Source organism: Callospermophilus lateralis, chromosome 2 (assembly GCF_048772815.1).
Source record: "Callospermophilus lateralis isolate mCalLat2 chromosome 2, mCalLat2.hap1, whole genome shotgun sequence".
In the NCBI taxonomy this organism is placed as follows: Eukaryota; Metazoa; Chordata; class Mammalia; order Rodentia; family Sciuridae; genus Callospermophilus; species Callospermophilus lateralis.
The window spans coordinates 199,241,455-199,264,370 of record NC_135306.1 but is presented as its reverse complement, the minus strand read 5'-3'; the positions used below and the strand labels follow the sequence as shown (position 1 = coordinate 199,264,370).

Here is a 22,916-nt window from a genome sequence, read left to right as displayed (position 1 = left end):
ACAGACAAAACTTTCTGCCTGTTTTTGAGTGGCTTATATTCTTGAGAGAAGATTTCATTAACATAAGAAACACCAAACTCATCTTTTTTTCTTTTTTCTTTTTTGATGGTCACAATAGATGTCATGGTGAAGAACAGTCTTGGCTTTTTTCAGCTTTGACATTCAATCGGTGATTTATAGAGAGCTTTTAAAGTTTTAGAAAATACAAAGTGAGAAGCAGTTTTTAATATGATGGGTGATGGAGAAACACAATCAAACAGTTACACTCAACCAAATTCCATGGCCAAATTCCATACAAATGAAATACCAGCAAATTCCATTTCACCAATGAGTCCTCCCAGGGTACTTCTGCTTTTTTACACCCATTTATATTTCCTCATTTTGATCTCACATCAGGCCTCGCCTTGTCTTTCTCAATTGTCAAATGTGATGGGCTCACCTCATGTTTTCAAAGTGATAATCTGATGTGGTCTTCTAACATCAAAGTGGTCTTCGGCTGATCATTGTCCTTAACTATCTAACAAACTCTCTCTTGCCCCAGCTTTTCTTGTTAAGGAAATATAAGTTCTTGACCACCATCGTCAGCCCATTTGAATCAGCTCTGGGATGGTTCCCCATCTCTAACTCCATGATGGAGCCAATTGGGCCAGTCCAAGTTTTTATCTTTCTATGAATTTTATGTGAATTTTATCATAAATGTGTCTAGTCCTTACCATATACACACAGACACACATATTTTTTTTTTCTTTTCATTTTGCAATCTAGAAGAATGATTTGGATGATTGGATTTCCTTTCCCCAAATGGAATATGTTAAAGATTATAGGCCACTGGAGTTCTTATACTGAAGATATATAAAGCATAAAAAGTCTGTTTTTTAAAATCTTAGTTTGGTTTATGTTTTTAAGTCAGAAATTCTAAGAGAGCTCCTAGGAAATCCAGTTCTAAAAGGACCTTGAAACTCCTCTGACTCAACCCTGCCATCTTGAGAAGTGAGGCTCTTAAGGGATGAGTGGCTTTCCACAGTCCTCACCTATGAAGGAATGGAGCTGAAGACAAATCATCTTTCTGATCCTGGCCACTTTCTACTCCATTCATCAGAATCTATTTTTTTTTCCAAGAAGGCATATAAAATAAAAATTTAAAATAACACCAAGGTATTATTTAACCCTGGCTTGCTCTGGGAAGATTTTTCTTGGAAGTTGGTGGGAATCGAAACGGGGTATTGACTGTACAATCTTCTAGGACATTTCTGATCTTGTAATAATGAACACAATTGATCTGACACAGGGTTTCTTCTTTTCTTCATGCAGGACACCTATGGTGGTACAAAGGAACAACACAGTTGTGACAAAATTCATCCTTCTAGGATTCTCAGATCATCCTCAAATGAAGACTTCCCTTTTTGTGTTATTTCTGGGGATCTACCTCCTGACTGTGGCCTGGAACTTGAGTCTTATTGTCCTCATCAGGATGGACTCTCACCTGCACACACCCATGTACTTCTTCCTCAGTAACTTGTCCTTCCTGGACATCTGCTATGTGTCCGCTATAAGCCCCAAGATGCTTTCTGATATCATCACAGAGCAGAAAACCATTTCCTTTGTGGGCTGTGCCACACAGTACTTTGTCTTCTGTGGCATGGGGCTGACTGAGTGCTTTCTCTTGGCCGCCATGGCCTATGACCGCTATGCTGCCATCTGCAACCCGCTGCTGTATGCGGCCCTCATTTCCCACACGCTTTGCTTAAAGATGGTGGCTGGCGCCTATGTGGGTGGGTTCCTTAGCTCTTTGATTGAGACATCCTCTGTCTATCACCATGATTTCTGTGGGCCCAACATGATCGACCATTTCTTCTGTGACCTTCCTCCGGTCCTGGCTCTGTCCTGCTCTGATACCTTCACCAGCCAGGTGGTGAACTTTATTGTGGGTGTTGTCGTTGGAGTGATACCTGTCCTTGTTATCCTCATTTCTTATGGTTATATTGTTGCTGCTGTCCTGAGAATCAGCTCAGCTAAAGGTAGGACCAAGGCCTTCAGTACCTGTGCCTCTCACCTGACGGCTGTGACCCTCTTCTATGGTTCTGGTCTCTTTGTGTACATGCGACCTAGTTCTAGCTACTCCCTGAACCGGGACAAGGTGGTGTCCATATTCTATGCTGTGGTGATACCAATGATGAATCCCATCATCTACAGTTTTAGGAATAAGGATATTAAAAGTGCCATAAAGAAAGCTGTTCATAGGGATAATGGGCTTTCTCAAAGGCATTCATTTTTTTGACTTTGGGCTAATATTCACAATAAAGCCATGAGCTGGGTCAGTGGCACAGACATTTATGTAGTTTTGGACTATTGAATCTATGTAGTGATTTTTGTGGATCAAGCTCTTTTCCCCCTAAGACTCTATTAACCAATTTATCTATTGGTGATTAGAAAATAATTTGTCCATCATTGGTTTCCAGAATTAACAGTGTTGCATAGCACACTGTGCTTGAGAATCATGGTGACCGTGAGCCAGTGTGTCTGATGGGGCTGGGTTAATGCTCTTTAGAGGTATTAAGGCAGCAAATCTGGTTTGAGCCTTACTGACTGAACATGTGGGGCAATCTCTTGATCAATTCAATCAACTACACAAGAAAGTAGTCACTCTAATTTAAATTTTAAAAATAAAACCAAGGAACTATTGCATAACTCCAAAGTGACAGAGGATTCTAAAGAGAAGCATACCCTCATTTAGGATGAAAAGCTCTCTGTTTTTACCAAGTTTGTGATCAATTCTATTTTATTTACTTATATTTTATGTGGTGCTAAGGATCAAACCCAGTGCCTCACATGTCTAGGCAAGCACTCCACCACTAAGTCACAACCTCAGCCCCTTGTGATAAGTTCTAGATGAGAACATAGCCAAGGAATGAAAGTCTGTGATTTTTCTCTTTCACCTTTTCTCAGAATATATTATGTGTCTGTGAATGGGCAGTTAAGAACTGATAAACATATTCAGCTATAGTGTTTCTTGGGTTCTCACTAAATAAATGAGAAAATAATATCTGTGTGTCCTTGGACAAGTCCCTTGGGCTCTGTGGGTCTCAGTTCCTCACCTATAAAATAGGAGTAATTGTAACTGCAATTATCCTCTAGCCTTATTATGAAAAACTAAATGAATCATTCAAATAAACACTTAGAACAGTGCCCTGCATACAGTAAGTGTTCAAGAGATGCTGTTATGATGATGTGATGATTTATTACAGTCTAAGCCAAAGGAATAGAAACATTTTATGGCTATTTGAAACAAGATAAGACATGAGTGTCTTTAGGGAAGGCTGGCTAGCAGGAGAACTCACTTTAGTGAAGCTGCCGCAATCCAGGGTGTGGTTCTCATTTGTGCAACCTCCTTCAAAAATATTTTCCAGATGGACTGGAGTTAACCAAGTTCAGAATAGCTCACTGCATAAAGCCAGAATGCTATTTTTAGCTTTCAGGGAAGAACAAACTGCCAAGATTGTACTTGTGGGAGGGGTATAATTCTCCATATGCTGAAGAAACCACACAGGGAGGCAAATTACAACTAAAATTCTATTTGGAGAGAGAGGAATCAAAGCCACTTGGATAGGTGTGTCAGCACCTGATATGCCCAACGTCAGGTCCTTCCAGCCGGAGGCCCTGGGCCAGGACGCTGCCAAGTGTTCCCAAGCATTCTCTTTCCTCTCTCCCAGAGGGCCATCTTCCCTTCTAAGCAGTGCACTCTGAATAGATAAATGAATCGACAGTTTTTCCTTATTTTGTTCAAGTAATATCTTTTTCCTGTTATGTACTTTATTTGTCTGTGGTGGGCTGATTTTATGGTTTGATCTGGAGAGTTTTGCAGACATCTGATTGTTGTCCCTAGGTACCACTAGTGTTCCCTGAACTTTTTTTTGTAATTCTGCATGATTACACACTCATGAAATAGTGAATGTGTTTATTAAACAGACTCTGATGAGGTTTTTACCTTTTTTGCTTAATATGAATAGTCTCTCTTTTTTTTAAAGAGAGAGAGAGAAGAGAGAAAGAATTTTTTAATATTTATTTTTCAGTTTTCAGTGGACACAACATCTTTATTTTATTTTTATGTGGTGCTGAGGATCGAACCCAGCACACCGCACATGCCAGGCAAGCGCGTTACCGCTTGAGCCACATCCCCAGCCCAATATGAATAGTCTCTTTTCTGTCTCATCCTTAAATTAGACAAACCTGGAGCTTGCCTATTCTGCGATGTTCCACACAAGTAAGGTATCACTTCCATTTTACTTTTGCCTGTGTTCAGATAACTGATCTGGACCACCCTGACCTAAAACCAAGCAGGAACAGCCTGACTGTCTTGCACATAAAGAGATATACCATGCACCCTAGTTTTCCCCCTTCAGCTTGATCTATGACTATCTTTACTGAATTTTCAGTGTCTTGTCCAACTGTTGCTTCGTTTCCATCCTCTCTTTCCTTTATTGCTGACCGACACCTTTTATTGTGCCATGTTGTTTATGAGGCCCCTTTTCTTACAAGCAAAGGAAAAGCTACAACAGTCTTTTGCGATCGTGACTTGGAATCTGCACAAACTGGACGTGGCAGTATCTCCCTTCAGTTTCTAGACCAGATGACTGGCACTGTGTAGTTGGAAGACAGACAGACCACAGCCTTTGATGGGACCACATTCTACAAATAACTAGGCAGCCAAGTTCTGAAATAGAACTATGATCTCAGACTGGACTTTGATCCAGTCAGCATCTGTAGAAAAATCAGCATGCATAAATTGTCACTTTGGTATTGTATGGCACATTCCTGTTTGTTCTCATAAAACCTTTTGTGAAAAAGGAGGTTGGCTTGTTTTCATCTTACAAAATCCTTAAGGAGCAAACTGGATCCATCTGGTCCAGAAAGAGGAAGTTGGAAAGTCAGACATACACTGAATTTCAGTTCACGTTCTACCAACTGTAAGCTCAAGATATACCCTGGAAGGGGGGCATCTAACTTTTCCCTTGACCCTCAGCCTGCAGCACAATTGGGGGTGAGACTCCATCTGGCCTGGGCTGCTGCTGGGAAGTGCCCTGTGACTCAGTCAATAAGAAGTGGGAAGAAAAGTCTTGCACCAGCCCAATCTTTCCTCTCTCCTTTCATGTATCTTGTGATGGTTACTCTTGACAGTGGGCTGTGTTGTCTGTATTACCTGCATTGGATACCACTTTTTTTTTTTTAAACTCCTGTTTTTACCAGAAGGCAAAGCAAGAATTTTTTCTTTGTTTCACATTTTTAGTGTTGGTGGCTTTCAGATCTTGGAAGGTTCTGGAATTGTTTTTCATCACCCATTCTATCCCTGGTAGTTTTCCAGCAAACAGGAGCTTGTGCATGAGGTTTTCCTGCTTTAGCCAGTTTAGCACCTTTATTAGGAATTTTTGTCCTTCTTTATTTATTTGGTTTAATTTCGTAGTTATAATTAGCTTTAACTCACCATTAAATTTTATTTTTAATTAACAATTATTATTTTAAATAAATAATAATTGATATTATTTTAATTGATAGATCATAATTACACATATTGACACAGTGAGCTGCTTTGTTGTATGTGGAATGATGAAATCAAGCTATTCAACATCTTTATGCTTTTTTCTGGTTGATATTCATCATGTGTTATGTTTTGGATGAGTGTCCCCCAAAGTACATGTGTTAAAGGCTTGGTACCCAGGAGTGTGCTATTAGATGGTGGTAGAACCTTTGAGAGACGGGGTCTAGTGGAAGATCACTGGCTGAGGGCATGCTTTGGAGGGGGATTTTGGGATTTCTCTGTCTCTCTCTCTCTGCTTTCTGAATCATGATATGAACAGTTTGCTCTGTCAATGGCATCTGGAGCTCCCGCCAGAGGCTCAACGCAATGGTATGGTCCAGTCTTGGACTAGAATCTCTGGAAACCATGAGCTAAACAAACCTTTTAGCTTTTTAAGTTAATCACTGCAGGTATTCCACTGTAGTAATGAAAACCTAATCTAGAATTTGACACTATCCTTTTTGTATTCTCAAAGTAAGTGACCTCTTGGAGTTTGTAGTGGAGTTTGTAGTAGAATGGGGGAGGAATCTTGCTTCAGTAAATCTTTCTGTGATATCATCTACCTGTTTTAGATTTCAGAGAGAAAGGGGAAGGGAGGAGGGAAAGGAAAGGGGGAAAAATTGGGGAATGATATTATCCAAAATACATTGTTATATTGTTTGCATGTATGAATATGTAACACTGGATCCCACCATTATGTGTATCTGTAATTTACCAATAAAAATAAGGAAAAATTTAAAACCTTTAAAAAAAAAAAAGAGGAAGGGGAAGGTGGTTTCAAAGTACGCTCTTTGGTCACTGTGGCTTCTATCACTAAAGACTGGATTTTTCTGTTCTGGAATTTGAACAGTGTCTGCCACATCCTGTGGGCTTAATCAACTTTTGCTGAATAAATGAGTTAACCTTTGTATTTTAATGCAAATCAGTATTTTGGTTAATATTGAGTTAAAATTATATTACTTTTACTCAGCAAAGTTCCTGCAAGTGTTAACAAACAAATAAAATGAAGAAAGTTGTTGGTAGATTTCTGAGGGAAATATGGTCATCATGACTATTTAGTTTTAGGCTATCTTAGATTACAACAACGTGTGTCTATTTTTTGTTGTTTTAAAAAGAGTTAGCTTTTTATAGTGAAATTAAACAAAATTGTTTATTAGTAGGGCTTGTCTTTCAGATCAATTAAAGAGTGTAAGTAAAATTATTTTGGATCCTATATTTAGGATGTAGACTTCTTCAGTTTTCTAATGTACTCTGATAAAATGCGATTTAGTTTTTAAAACTTTAATTATAATCTTGGGATGAAAGTAAAAGGTGATTTTCTCACACCTTAAGTATTCATACACATGTACAATATATAGTTATTATTCAGGAATCAGTGCTTAAAAACATTACAATATGCTTTTGAGTAAACAGGGATGAGAGTAGTTAGATAACAGTATAAACCAATTTTTATGAGCAGAGATGATAATTAGAAAACTAGGATGAAATGAATGTGATTAAAAATATATAAACACACAAAAAGTTCCACTTCAAGGGCAATAAGGGGAAATTAAAACAATTTTTCTACCTAATGAAATATCAGTGAACAACAAATATTAAAATAATTTAAAAATCACATTAGCTGAATATTGGGGAATATAAAGTGAGCAATGGTGTACAGTCACCTATTTCTAGCAAGAATATGAAATGTTCTAAAATTTTTGAAAATATCATTGTAATATTTGGTTAAAAAACATAGACCAAATCCACAAATTATTTCTTCCTGAAATTTGTCTAAAATGACAGTAATTTAGAAACCACTATGTTGTGGAGAACAAAAGAAACAATATCCCAAATTGGAAGCTGGAAAGTGAACTTATGGGAGATAACGAATTCAAGATTCAACAAATCCTTGAGCTGTGGTGGGGTGCGTGGGCGGAAGCCAGGAAGAAGCAAGTTGATTCTCATTGCATGACCCGAGAGAGGATCAGAAGTGGAAGGCACTAGGAACCTGCATGGAGCAGGTGGTGCTTACACTAGGGATTTAGTTGAAAATCTATCAAGAAAAAACTGGATTGCTCTTGCATTCATGCACCTTTCTCAACCCCCATCATCCCTCCAATGCTGTAGCAGAAGACTTATTCTAGGGAGGCTTATTTCCTAGAGAACTGAAGCAGGGACTATGGGTTCCAGACCTTCAGCTATACCTAAGGGGGAAAGATAAAAATAGAAGCATAAGATTGTATCTACATAGAGAGATGCTTGAGCCTCCTGCCTCCTCACAACACCACACACCTTCCATCCACTCTATCAACTCTTCGAACACCCATAACAAGGTTGGTATTTCCTAGACAGAATGCTGGAGGATTCAATTCAAGATAGAGGAAAAACCTTCCCCAGAGAAAAAACAACTAGTGATGGGTACAGCAGAGATCCATCAGAGCAGTTGAAAAGCCCCTGCCAATCACCTGGCAGAAAGAAAATGAGAGGACAATTGCTGACCGTGAACAGAAAGCTTCAGATTTTCTTTTTTAAAAAACAGGCATTATTTCTAAAAGCAGTTTTAGTCCCAGAGCAAAATTGAGCAGAAGGTACAGAGATTTCCTAGATATTCTCATCCCTACACACGCATAGCCTTCTCCATTATCAACATCCCCCACTAGAGTGTGACTTTGTGACAACTGGTAAACCTATAGGGGCACAGGATTATTGTCCAAAGTCCATAGTTCACATTAGGGTACACTCGTGGTGGTGTTCATTCCGTGGGTTTTAACAAGTGTATGATGACGTGCATTCACTATTACGGTGTCACACAGAACAGGTTCACTGTCCTCAAAGTCTATTGACAATGAAAAGTGCCCTGTCTATTCATCCCTTTCTGCTTCCTCAGAACCACTGATCTCTTTAATGTCCCCATAGTCTTACCCTTTTCCTGGATGTCATATAGCTGGATGTACTTTTGTAGCCTTTGCAATTGGCATCTTTCACTCAGTAATGTGCACTTAAGGTTCCTCCATATCTGGTTTATGTAAAACAGTTTAATGTTATATTCACTTTTCTTTCTTTGTTGAAACTTTTAAATGATTAGGCAATGCAGGTAGCAATCTGTTTACAGCCAAAGTGGAATGAAACTATTCTAATTGGGGTTTTTCCTTTTGTAATATATTTTTAAGAACAGAATATGCAGCACCCAACTATTCTACTATGGTTTACTATAATGGGCATGAGAATAGAACTGTTTTATAGGAGTGTGATACCAGATCTTCTTTTTAGTACCTCAATCTGCAATGTGAAAGCATAATTGAGGATCCACAGATTTTATTCCCCTTATAAAAACAGGGGGAAAATGAACTTTTGACAAAAATTGACATCTAGGAAGTATAAGAATGTGTAAAGAGCAAAATTCCAAAGTTAATATAATTTTGTACTAGAGAATTTAAATTAAAGGTGATAAAAAAAGGGTGCTATATACGAAACACGTGGAGATGGAACCAAGAATTTTTTTCATTTACAAGCATTAAAACTACTTGATTTTGAAATTATGTATAATTGATATTTATTGCATAGATAGTTAAATTATAAAAATGTAGTGTTTCATCCAAATCCTTCTCTCTGAGGAGTTCATTAAAACTTTTTGTGGGGGTAGATATTTTTCCTATTCTCGGTCATCTTTCTTTGACTGGGATCAGATCTAACTCTGAGTTCAAAAGTGAATTCAAGAGTCAAAAAATCCGCAAGTTGTGGGTTTAAGTCAGTCAACAATAAATGAGTCAACAAACAAACAAAAAATCAACATATAAGTCAGTCAACAAATAAATGACTATTTGCTATGGTTTAAACAAGCGTCTCCCTGAGGTCCACATGTAAAGACTTGGTCCACAAGCTGGCCGTATTGAAGGTACCATGGACCTTTGATAGGTGGGACCTTAGGTGGTCTTTTGGTTATTGGGTATGTGCTCTTGGAGGGCCTGTGGGACCCTAGTCTCCTCCTCTTTCTGCTTCCTGGCTTGTGGTGTGAACACTTTCTCTGACATGCCCTACCACGATACACTTCCTTTGCCAGAGGCCCAGACTCTGGGGCTGCCTAATCTTGAATTAGAACCTCCAGATGAGGAGCCAGATGAAACCTGTCTTTACTTCGTCAGTGTCAAGCATTTCATTATGGTGATCTAAAGTTGACTACCCTTGCAACTAGCTTGAGGTGGACCATAGGATAGTTGAAGTAAGAAAGACGCAAGGAGATGTTCATTGTAGCATCTAAAAAAAGTCTTATCTGTGGTGTCTGCTAGAAAAGAGGTTCTTTTCTTTTGCATAGATGATACTGAGTGTTGTGGTTGTGATATGTACCCAAAAAATCTCACTTGTGAGACAAGGCAAGAAGGATTAGAGGAGACGGGATTGAGTTATGAGATCCTTAAACCAATCAGTAAATGAATCCCCTGATGGATTAATTGGGTGGTAAATGTAGGCAGGTAGGGTGTAGCTGGAGGAGGTGGGCCACTGGGACCTGCCTTTGGGGTATATATTCTGTCTGTGGCGAGTGGAGTCTTTCTCTCTGCTTCCTGATCATCATGTGAACTGTTGCCCTTCTCCACACTCTTCCACCATCATGATCTACCTCATCTCGAGCCCTGAGGAAGGGAGCTGGCTGTCTATTGACTGAGACCTCTGAAACTGGGAGCCCACATCTAAACTTTTCCTCCTCTAAAATTGTTCTTGTCAAGTCTTTCAGTCACAGCTGTGAAAAAGCTGACTAAAACAGCGAGGCTAAGATCTGCAACTTATACACCAATTTTGCTAACACTAGGGAAATTTGCGATAGGATGGAAAAATTGTTGCATAACTCATACGACTAGTATTTGAACCACTAGATCAGATGTTCTCTGATTACCTCTGTTTCCTGAGTCAAGAGATTCATTTTATTGTTTCAATAATAAGTGGTCTCTAGTCTCAGTATATTAATTGTCTATTGTTCTACAACAAAGTATTACAAAACTTGGCAGTTTAAAACAACAAGAGAAGAAAAATGGCTAAGAAAATTAAGGCATAGACAATTGGTCTTTATAATACACCCATTGTAAATCAATAGTTATAAGGCACTCACGGAGTTTTGACACACAATTCTTAAGTTCTGATATTCAAGAAACACAATTTTCATTATCATTCCGTAGTTCTATTTCTACTTTGTGCTCTCTCTCTCTCTCTCTCTCTCTCTTTTTTCCTACTGGGAACAAAGTAATCAATTTGAGATCCTTCTTACAGTTTTGTGTCTAGGGTTCACATGGCTTGAATGAGGCTTGATCATTGGGGGCATTTGGTCCTTGACCTCTCCGTATCAGCAGTTCCTCATCAGGTCGCCAGCTGCCAAGTCACAAATGGGTTGCTGCTAAATTCCCTTCATTCCCATTTTCAAATACTATTCAATCTGATGACTGATGCTCACAACCATTTTTTTTTTTAAATTTTAGTTGTAGATGGACACAATACTTTTATTTTGTTTATTTATTTTTACATGGTGCAGAGGATTGAACCCAGTGACTTACCCGTGCTAGGTGAGCACCCTTCCACTGAGCCACAATCCAGGCCCAATCACAACCGTTTCGATTCAATGAGAATTGTTCTGTTTCCTCCATCCTTAACAATGTGCAGGAAACTGACAGATGCAATACCTCCCTGCCCAGCACCATCTTACCTGGATCCTCCATGACTGTATTTTCTGAAGTTCCTGCCTCCTAACCCAGGCCCTAAACAAAAGATGAAGCCCTCTTCACTCTTGGTGTCTCCAAACTTAGGTGATAGTTCTGCCATCTCTCTGGGCTCCATGAACCATTCTGAAGACTCACTTGTGATTTTGGCCTTATCACTTCTTTTCAAGAGATGCTGTCACATCTTTTTCCTGAGGCTTGAGAACTGAACAACTTACCTGCCTGAAAAGAGTATGGTCATAAATATTGTCCTGTTACATTTAGCAAAGTAAAAAAATTTTAAAAGAGTGTTGGATGGAGATAAAACAGGAGATGAAAGCCATATTAGGATCCTGAGGAGAGCTGAATTTTCATCTATCTCAATAAGGTTGTTTCATCTTTTCCATTGCCTTGACTCTTTTACTCCAAGATGATCTTTCCATTTAACATCCAGTGTGTTTATAAAAGAAAAGCCAGAAGCTGAGTACCAAAGGGCATGAGCTTAGTTCCTGTTAGCTGTGGGTTGCAAAGCAAGAGTCTCTTCTCTTCCTGTGCATCTGGAGAAAAGATGGCGGGTCTGGTGGAGGGATGTGGAAGGGGTTCTCTTTGGGGTATGTTTTGAGGATAGTGAGTATTATTTTATCTCTCCAAGGCTTCCCACACACTTTGCCCAGTTCTTCCTCTTTTTCTCCTTGTCTCTGCCCTTCTTATACTCCTTCTCTTTTTCTCTAATTTTCCATCTCCCCCCATCCTCCCCCATTTTTTAAAAAAATTCCTTTAAACCAAGTAGCTAGTGTCTGGAGAGAGAAGGAGTGACCTGTTTATATTTCTCCTTGCCTACTCCAAATGTCTGTGAAGTTTCTGTGAACATGATCCATCTATGGAGTTCCATCTAAAAGTAAAGAAAAAAATTTAAAAGTTGGCTCAGAATTAGAAAGCAGAGAATTGAGAATTCATCTGCTGCAGATTCTGACTTAGAATTGCTGAGTATTTCTACTTCCTGGTATTTTTTTCCTAGACAGAAATTGATGACAATAGCTCCTATGCTGAGGTGACGTGATTTACTTTATGTATTACAAGGTTGAAAGTTATCAGCCCCTTGATTCCTCTAAGAGGGAAGGAGGGTTCCTTGATATCAAAATGCCTCAGAAGATTAACACCCTCTGGAGAGGGACCAATTCCTAGAGCTGGCCTCTCCTCTGTTACCCAGGAGAGCAATTATTCACACCTAGCTTGGTTTTAATTGATCCTTCTTTGTTGCAAGTTGTGCTCTCAAATCCTTTCTTAGATGTGGTGGAGAAAGTTCATAAGCACTTAAGGCCCTCTTCTTCCATGACTATATATCATTTCTGAAGGAGTTTGGGTGAGTCATTGCTAACTATAAATTATGGGTTCAACTCAGCAAATGGCAAAATGAGATGCTCTCAGAACCTGGGAGGTAAAATATCTGTTGGCCATTTCTCAATTTCTGGGGACACCGTGAAGAAAAAGGAGGTGGATCACAGGAGAGGAAATCCCCAAAACTCTTGGGTGAGTCCCTTAGAGATCCTACAATAAGGAATGTCAGGGACCTAGAATCAGGTGGAATTTCACCAATTTACAAATAGCTCAGTTGTATTGTCCTTCAAGTCCAAGTTTCATTAGGGAGCCTCCTTCTGTCTGAAAAGCAGATCTGTGGGAGGATGAGCTGAATAGGTAGGTGGTATCAATACACTAGCACACAGGAGCGGACATGAGATAGTGTGGGCTGGAAAACCTTGGACTCATTTAAAAGTTAGAAAACACAGAACCAGAAGAGTCATGGGTTGTTTGTGAGGGGCTTATCCTTCCTGACCTGTTCCATTTAGGAAGTTAAATGTGCGCTATCTATGGAAGACTCTATGGAGGGTATTGTTCTTGAATCGAGTGGATCCACTGTGGCTTGGATGAACGCATTAGGTTCTAGAAGTGTAGTATGCCTCTGCTTTGGCACATGAGGGTGCCTGCAGATAACTGTAATGTACTGTATATTTCAAAAGGCCAGAAGAAACAATTTTCAGTTTACATCATATGTGATAATTGTTTGAGGAGATAAATATGTTTAATCTAATTTAAATGCTGTGTAATGCATATGTATGTTGAAACATTACATTGTGCCATATCAGCATGTAACATTTCAATGTTTTATGTATTGATTAAAAACAACTTTAAAAAAACTCATGGCTAACAATGAGGGACCTTCCTTCCTTCCTTTCTTTCTTGAGATGACATCTTTCTGTGTTGCCCAGGCTGTCCTCAGACTCCCTCTCTCAAGTGCTGGGACTTCAGGTGTGCACCACCTCGCCTGGCTATGAGGGACTACTAAACTATTAAAATGCTGACTGGGATTAAAAGATAAAAAAATAAATGTCAATATGTGGCCTGCTCTTCTAATCCTGCTCTTCTGATTTCTGATAAAGTTCTTTAGATTTTGTTTCTTGGCCATGTTTGGCTCAACATGTTGAATTGTTTCAAAATCCACTAAGTAAATACTAGGAAGGGCTGCTGATAAAATATCATATAGGAAAGGAGCATTTCAAAGTGGCTACTTTTTCATATTATCTTTCAACTTCTTTTGTTTATTATTTGCTAAGCAAGGTCAAATGAAGGGTGGATGGGAGGACAAGTGTATTATACTAAGAACACTATGGGAAAAAGCTCAAGGAAGACAGCCAAGATAAACTTTATCCACACCAGAAGAAGAAAGCCGAGACCTCCTTCATAAATAAGAGGCAAGGTTTCATTAAAATGGTAAAATCTAGAATGGCTGAGAAAAACACTGTGGCAATTACAAGGTCCCTCTAAGATTAACAGCACATAGCTGGTTTGATGCAGTACTTGGTGTAGAATTTGCCGTGATAATTGTCTCTCTTAGACATCCATGGGCACGAAGTTTGTAGTGGTTCCCATCTGGAAGCTGAGACTTCCCTGTTCCTCAGTTACACCAGCAGATTGTTGCAAAAAAATTTTAATACCTGATCATCTCTTCTTCCTCAAAAGAGATACATTATCTGCCAGTTTGTCTCACTTCCTTAATGCTTTTCTGTTCATTTTCTGGGAGTATCTATGTAAAGAGGCGAGGTGATGATGTTATTGACAGCATGCTCAATCCCACCGACATTGCCCTGTCTGTTTGTACAGGAATGTCTCTGAAATAGGTTGCCATGCTGGACATCTGTTGTGAGGAATTCCTCCAAGAGTACAGTTTTCTATACCCTCTAACTTCCTGTCTACGTCCAGCGGGCGATGACCCACAGAAGTCTGTCTCTTTCATGCCACACATCATCCTCTGTTGGTATTATGCCTCTGTGCTGGGCTATTGGCTTTGTTTGAGAGGCTTTGCTTTATCCAAATCATCAAGCTCTGCAGGCTGTGCTTGTTAAAAATAAGATCACTGCAGGAATTAATTTTACGAGGTAGTGGAAGGCAGGCCTTTAAAATGTGGTTCTGGAACTAAGCCTGGATTTGATCTGTAGAAGGATGATCTGGGCTCATGGGTTGGGTGACCCTAGGCTACTTATTTCTTTGGCTCACAGTCACCTTATCTATGAAATGAGAACAATAAGAGTATATTTTCCACAGGGATGTTGGAAAAATTAAATGAGAGAAACTGTAAAAGGATTCAGAATATCACCTAGATTAGAGTGTGTGTACTCAATGTTAGTTATCTAATATTATGCCTTGAGTTTAAGTGAATTTAATCATATGAGTAGGAAAATATAAAAGCAAATCAAAGAGCTTGAGGTTTTTGTACACTTGGAAAAATGAGAATTCATACCTCATTTGATTCAAATGTATGATATGACAAGATCATTGTATTGTCACGAGCAACTAATAACAAAAAGATGAATGGATTAATAATAAACTTTTGTACATCTAGACAATAAAATGTCATTGAGCAATATAAAAAAAAAGAGCTTGAAGTTTTGAGAAAAATTGGCCAGTGATAAGCTGAAATAATTACCAAATCTTACAAGAAAATATTTGTAGATATATTTCTGGGATTATAGTAGATTACATATCCATGGAAATTACTAAGAATACTCAGTGACACTAAAACAGGGACTCCCAAAGGGCGAAACCTCAGTGGATAAAATAGGAACAAACCTACCCCACAAAAGGAGACGATGAAATGCACAATTTTTGGTTTGGGGGACAGAGACAAAGATTAAAAGTCCCCAATAAATAGGTGGAACTGGAGAACATGACGCTAAGTGAAATAATAGAAGGAGGAGGAATGGAAAAAGAGAAGAACTGTGGAATGAAATTGACCAAAGTATATAATGCACATATATGAATAGACCATGGTATAGTCTCCTTCATGTATATATATTTTAAAAACCGATAAATAAGCAGAAGGAATACCAGGAGAGTAGAAGAAGGGGTACAGGGAAGAAAAAGTGTAATTGTTGGGTATTTAAATAGAACAAATTATAGTCCATGCATGTATGAATATGTCAAAATGAACCCCACTATTACGAAAAATGCACTAAATTGTTTTTGGAGTTCCTAAAAATTATTAACCTCAAACATCTATCTATTTAGCTATGCATCTTAAATCTTAGTGTGGTCCTGAAAAAAAAAATAAGTAAAATTTTTTGTTTAAAGGTATTTTGGGTTAGTATTGCTCCCAAGGTACCTGACAGAAGTAAAATGAATCATTCCTGGAGGAGCCCACATTAGACCCAAGCCTCAGCAAATCCCGTGGATGGACTGCACATGAACTCCTGATAAAAATTCACTCAACACACAATAGGGCACCTTGAACAAGAATCAGCAATAGAAGAAGAAGAGGCGAGAACGACCCCCGGACCGACCAAAGCCGTGCGCTGCTGCATCCCCGCGTCCAGCGCCTGCGTCCTGCCGCCGTCGCCACCATGCCCAAGAGAAAGGATGAAGGGATGCTAAAGGAGATAAAGCCAAGGTGAAAGACGAACCACAGAGAAGATCTGCAAGGTTGTCTGCCAAACCTGCTCCTCCAAAGCCAGAGCCCAAGCCTAAAAAGGCCCCTGCAAAGAAGGGAGAGAAGGTACCCAAAGGGAAAAAGGGGAAAGCGGACACTGGCAAGGATGGGAATAACCCTGCAGAAAATGGAGATGCCAAAACAGACCAGGCACAGAAAGCTGAAGGTGCTGGAGATGCCAAGTGAAGTGTGCGCTTTTTTGATAACTGTGTACTTCTGGTGACTGTACAGTTTGAAATACTATTTTTTATCAAGTTTTATAAAAATGCAGAATTTTGTTTTACTTTTTTTTTTTTTTAAGCTATGTTGTTAGCACACAGAACACTTCATTGTTGTTTTGGGGGGGAAGGAGCATATGTCACTAGTAGAATGTCTCCAAAGCTGGATTGCTGTGGGGGAAGACACTTTTCCCTTCTAGTTTTGAGAGACTTCCTCTTTGTTCCTAAGAGGAAGGGATTCCCTGATGTTGGCACACATAGCCACCTTGGCACAAATGCCTTGTGGTATGGAAAAACTCAAACTCATCTGTATGTCCTCCTGTCCCTCTCTGCCATCGGCATAGACTTAAGTCCCCTAAACTCAGACCTGTTGGGACCTGATTCCCAACAATTGGTTTTACCAGTGTGTGGGGCAATCTGGACTTTCCAGTGACGTCATTGAGAATAGTGTCCCTCAGAAGAGCAGCAGTTCCTTTTCTAGATTGTGGATCTTCAGATTAATAATTTTTGCCATTTTCCTTTCATTTCCTGAAAGTCAGGGTCGGCTTGTAAAAAGTTGTTAAACAACATGCTAAATGTGAAATGTCAACCCTCACTCTAAACTTTCCCTTTCAGAGCATCAAATGAAGACTTCATTGGGTTTTATAGTGGCTTTCTGATTTTGCTAGTCCATTCAAGAAGGGAGTTTGAAAGTTGTTGTATACGGTTAACGATTGTTTGCCCATGTCCTGCCTGAAATACTATGATTGTTTATGAAAAGTATCTTTAATAAAGCTGGATACAGTTTGGCTTGGAAAAAAAAAGAATCAGCAATAACAGTAAACTGTATAATGAGGCTCATAAAACCATTTAAATGTGTTTAAAGAAAGAATGTTATTGAAAGTGCAGTGAAAGAACAAGAGAAAATAAAAACTGACTCCTTGGGAGAAGAATAGAATGGAACCTCTAAAAGAGAAAACAAAATGTTATGATCCAATCTGAAACTCATGCCTGAGTTAAACAGCTAATTAACAGGATTTGTGTTAGAAGGATTTGAAAAGAAGAGAGAGATACAAAAACGAAACAGAACACAGTTGAGACGTTTATACAGTTAATGTTTTGGTGATGTCAAGGATAGGGCAAGAAGATCCAATGAACATTTAATTGAGATTCCAGAGAGATATAATGAAAATATAGAGGCAATTTCAGAACACTAATACCATGCTTAGTAAATAGGACCCCAGGTCTAAGGTCACCATGTCAGAGAGTAGAAATTAGAAAAAGTTGTGTGTATATTTATAACTATAAGGAAATCTCTCTAGATTATAGATGCTCAATAAATCATTTTGTGATCATAACCATTGATGATGATGATGATGATGATGAAAATATAATGAATATAATCTTCTACCCTTTCCCCATAATATTCTCTTCTATTTAGTCTTACCATGGACAGTACCACCTCTAAGATTGGGATGGTAAGGAGCTGGGGATGTGGCTCAAGCGGTAGCGCGCTCGCCTGGCATGCGTGCGGCCCGGGTTCGATCCTCAGCACCACATACAAAACAAAGATGTTGTGTCCACCGATAAATAAAAAATAAATATTAAAGTTCTCTCTCTAAAAAAAAAAAAAAAAGATTGGGATGGTAAATATATTGCTTTTCTGCTATCGTTCTCCCCTTCCATACTAATGGCAAAGCCCTTGAATTTATTTTCCAATTAATCACCTTATTCCTTCAGAATTCTTCTCAAAATGATGCAACAAGAAGTAATGATCCATCTGACTTTGGGAAAAAAATACTTTGATTTTACTGAGTATATCTTTATGCTTCAATGGAGGTTTTCTCTTTTTATCCATTTTTGAAACAAGGAGAATGGAAAATGTTGGGGAGAGGAAAGCATTTTAGATGACTAATGTTGAAAAATATTTATAGTTCATAGTCTATTCCATTCACATAACTTTTCTCAAGGGAAATATCCAAGACTTTTACTTCTACACGTAGATACAACTCCTACAATATTTGATAGGTATTTTCTGCCTTTCAAGGCTTCCTGTGATTTTCTAATTTGAGTTCATCTGAATAGAAATGTGTTCACTTGGGGCTAATAGTTATCTAGACACTATGATAGTCATAGCATCCAAAAGCATACAGGGTCCCATGCAAAAGCATTCTTTTAGTTCATTAGCATTTGGTTGGAAGAATTAGCACTTTGCCTTCCCTAGACTGGCTCCAATGTGAACAAGAGAGAGAAAAGAACTCTCCCAAATCTTGCCTCAGTCTCCTAACTCTCATGTAATTCCCCAAGCATCCCAACCTCTATAAGAGTTCAAGTCATGAGCTTTTGTAGGAGAAGTTTATAATCTGGAAATGAATAGTTTGTGGGTAACTGAGAATCCAATAAAACGGTATACAAAGGTGGTAAGTGGTTGCAATCTGCTGAGTCAACAGTTCCCAAAAGATTTTGAAAAGATTTTTGAAGGTCTCACTGACCCCCCAAATGATCAAGAGTCATTGTCCTAGATAATTTAATTCATAAGTGTCTCTGACTTGAGAAAAGAAAACAATGCTCCCACAAAAAAGAAGGGGGCACAATGGCTTTTCACACCTTTCCTTATCAAGAGCCTTCCTAGGGCCATTAAGTTGGTTCCACCATATCCATCTCCAAGCTGCTTTGTGGTAGGTCACTTTCCATCATCATGGTACCTATTCTTCAATTGCTCCAAACTTTGTGAAAGCGGAAAGGCAGTTTACAATGGTCAGGACTTTTTGATTACAGATTAATTCAATGTCAATTTTCAATACATGTTAAAGGGCACCTACTCCAGTATCTTCATTTTACATATGAGGCCCACCTTGATTCAGGTTCTCTCAAGCACTGAGTCAATAGCAGGGCCATACCTGAGTAGAATCACCCTATTTTGCCATACAGAGAAATAACAGCATTTTCCCCAGTTTGTTCTATCTCAAGAGTGTGATAGATTTGTAAAACCTGACATAGTAAAACAAGAAATCAAGACGTGTTGGAATATATCATGCTGATGATGTCCTTTTAATGTTTTCTTTTGTACCCCAAAGAATGATAGTACTTATCCAAGAGAATTTTTCAGTTAGAATTAGTGATTAGAAGACTCCAACAAACTCAACAATAAGGATCCAAGGTCATATGACTTGAAAAAGAATGAAGTCTTCCTTTTTCTGTTTTGGGAGTCAAACCATTTTCCTTCTTTCACCTTTTTCTCAACAAGGTGACACCAAGCAGATACATGGAAGGGGGTGGAAACCATACCTCTGTGGCCGTGTTTGTCCTCCTGGGACTCTCAGATGATAAAGATCTGCAGCTCATCCTCTTTCCAGTCTTCCTGGGACTCTACCTTGTGACTCTGATCTGGAACCTGGGTCTTCTCATCCTCATCACGATGGACTTCCACCTGCAGACACCCATGTATTATTTTCTCAGTTTCCTGACCTTCATAGACATCTGCTATTCTTCCTCCATCATTCTGAGGATGCTTTCAGACTTCTTAAAAGATGAGAAAACAATTTCCCTCCTGGCAGTGCCACTCAGTACTTTGTCGTGGCCTGGATGGCTATGGCTGAGTGCAGTCTCCTGGCCGCCATGGCCTAGGACAGATGTGTCGCCATTGGTAGCCCTTTGCAGTACTCAGCCATCGTGGCCCCAGGCCTGTGTCAGAAGAGGGTTGCTGGGGTCTGTGGCAGTGGTTTCCTTAGCAGCTTAGTTCAACTATCTCCTTGCTTTCATCTCTACTGCTGTGGGCCAAATATTATTCAACATTCTTCTGTGACATTCCTCGGATGACTCTCTTGTCTTGCTCTGATCCCTCCATCAGCCAACTGACTCTTTTTCTGGCAGCTGTTTCTGTAGGTTTGGTTCTCTCCTTCTCATCCTGTTGTCCTGTGGCTTCACTGCAGCCTCCATCCTTGAGATATCCTCATTCAAAGGCTGCGCCAAGGCCCTCAATACCTGTGCCTCCCACCTGGCAACGGTGACGCTCTTCCATGGCACACCCCTCTCTCTGTACATGCATCACAGCTCTAGCCACACCACAAGGCAGGACAAGGTTCTGTCAGTCTTCTGTGTCATCCTCATCCCCATGTTGAACCCTCTGATCTACAGCCCTAGGAACAAGGAGATCCAAGAGGCCCTCACGAGGTGATAAAGAAAGTAGCAAGAGTAACCGTGGGCAGGTATGATGGTCTCTAAAAGAAAGAAGTAAAAAAATAATTGAGCCCCTTTGTAGGTCACAGGGATGGCTAGGCGGAGACAAGAAGTGACAGCCTGGCATCTTTAATGCCAAATGTCATTGTGATTGTCTCCAAATACCCTTTGGAGGCAGTGCCACTGACATTGAACACAGTTTTAAAAGTCAATATCCTCCATTAGCTCAAGGATGCTTTCAGACTTCTTAAATCAGGAGGAAAAAAAAAGATTTTTCTCATTGCCTGTGCATTGAATTCTTTGATTAGAAACAGGGAACATAAAACCCCAAATGTGATTACATTTTAGAGAACAGATTATGTTTAAGAGATACTATGTGTGGAGAGATGACAAGAAGCCAGGAGGCCACCGACACTGTTCTTTTCTTTTTAGACCACTCTTCTTCTTTGCTTTTATTTCTTTTTTAAAAAATCTATTTATTTTTTACATACATGACAATAGTGGAATGTATTACACTCATTATTACCCATTTACAGCACAAGTTTTCTTAACTCTGTATATAAAGTGTGTTCATGCCAAACTATGCCATTATACGTGTACTCTTTTTTTTTTTGCATTACAATTCTTATACATATATATATACCACAAGTTTTCATGTCTCTGTTTGTATATAAGGTATGTTGACACAATTTCAAATCTTCTTACATATCTTTTGTATAATGATGACCATCACATTCCCCCATCCTTGCTATTCCTTTTCCCCCTCCCCTTCCCTCCCATCCTTTTTCCCTATATAGAAATACTCTTCCTCCCATGTTCTCCCTCCCTACCCCACTTTGATTTTTAATTGTTAATAATTTTTATATAATAATAAATAAAATAATATATGGTGTAAAATAACTATGTACAAATTAAAAATACATTGAAAACGAATATTTTGCAACTTTAATCTCAAAGACACGGAGAATGAATGAGTGAGAGAGATACAAAGAGGCGAGGAGAGGGAGATGTAGTTGGGATGGGCTGTATTTGTCTGGGTTTCCTCAGTTCTTCAGAATATAGAAGGAAGTGAAAAGGGGTGGGAGAAAGGATGGAATGCAGGGGACACTTTTAAGATCAAGTGTTGGGGAGGTTCCTAGAATCTAGAAGAAGCCAAAGTTTTGGGTCATGTGTGGGCCTGAAGCATGCTCCATGGTAGGTTCCCAGAGGCCATGAAAGAATCTCAAAATTATTGTCATGGTTTGTTCAGGGGACAAAACCTGAGTCCTAGAGACTAGGCCAGCATTTCCTGAACTGTAAATCTGAGCAGAGAGCAGCAGACCTGTCAGATTTGGGGATATCAGAGTCCAGCAAGAGAATTCACAAAAGTATAAAGAAATATTTCTTTGGGCCAGAGTTTATGAAGTGAATTTCATGCACATAACATTAGCGTTTATAAAACACTTTGCGCTCCATGTAGGTACATCACATAGATTTGATTTTTTTCTTAACTCATATGAGGTTGGTGAGTGAGAAGCTACCCCCATTTTATAGACAGAATTTGGGGGGGTATAAAAATCCTGTGTGCTGTTGCCAGGGTAGACAGTGAAACTCCACATCATGGGAAACTCTACAAGAATGGGATTCTAATCAGAATAAGTCATATTCCATGTATGTACAGGATATCAAAATACACTTCTGTCATGTATATCTAAAAATAACAAATAAAAAATAAAACAAAAATGGGACTTATACAAAACATCTATATAAACATAGTAACTACCAGGATATGTGAGCTCCTATCTCCACAATCCACCTTCCCTCAAAACCCTAGTGTTGGTATGAATAACCTTAAGCAGATATTGTGTAGTAGTTTTCTTTTTGTGTCTGGCTTATTTCACTTATTGTAATGTCCTCCAGATCCATCCATATTATGGCAAATAACAGGATTGACTCCTTTTTAAAAAACTGAATAATATTCTACTGTGTTTGTATTTATTTATCCATTTCTTTATCTATATATTCTCTGATGGACACCAACATCGTTTCCACATCTTGCCTATTTGAATGATCTGCAATGAACATGGGAGTGACCATATCTTTATGAAGTTGTTATTTCATTTCCTAGTGTTTTCTATAATGAATGCACCAATCTACTTCCTCATGAATGGTCTATGAAGTTTCAGTTATTTTTTAAAATCATGTCATTAACAGATGTGAGGTGATCTCTCAAGTAGGTTTGATTTTCATTTTCATACTGATTAGTGATTTAGCTGTGCCAACTTTGGGCAAATCCTCTAGTATCTCTAGCCTCAGATTCTCCACCTGGAAATTGAGTTTTTTTT

General features: G+C 39.0%; 1 protein-coding gene and 2 pseudogenes across 1 annotated transcript; all 3 read left to right on the top strand.

Annotated features, from left to right (window-relative positions):
* The first annotated feature begins 1,318 nt into the window (after positions 1-1,318).
* LOC143391870 (olfactory receptor 5A2) lies at positions 1,319-2,278 on the top strand. Its single transcript, XM_076844633.2, has one exon. The coding sequence runs from the start codon at positions 1,319-1,321 to the stop codon at positions 2,276-2,278; it is 960 nt and encodes a 319-aa protein (XP_076700748.2).
* A 13,852-nt stretch (positions 2,279-16,130) lies between these two features.
* On the top strand, positions 16,131-16,402 carry LOC143391869 (non-histone chromosomal protein HMG-17 pseudogene; annotated as a pseudogene).
* A 3,276-nt stretch (positions 16,403-19,678) lies between these two features.
* On the top strand, positions 19,679-20,590 carry LOC143390545 (olfactory receptor 5A1-like; annotated as a pseudogene).
* The last annotated feature ends 2,326 nt before the right edge of the window (positions 20,591-22,916 follow it).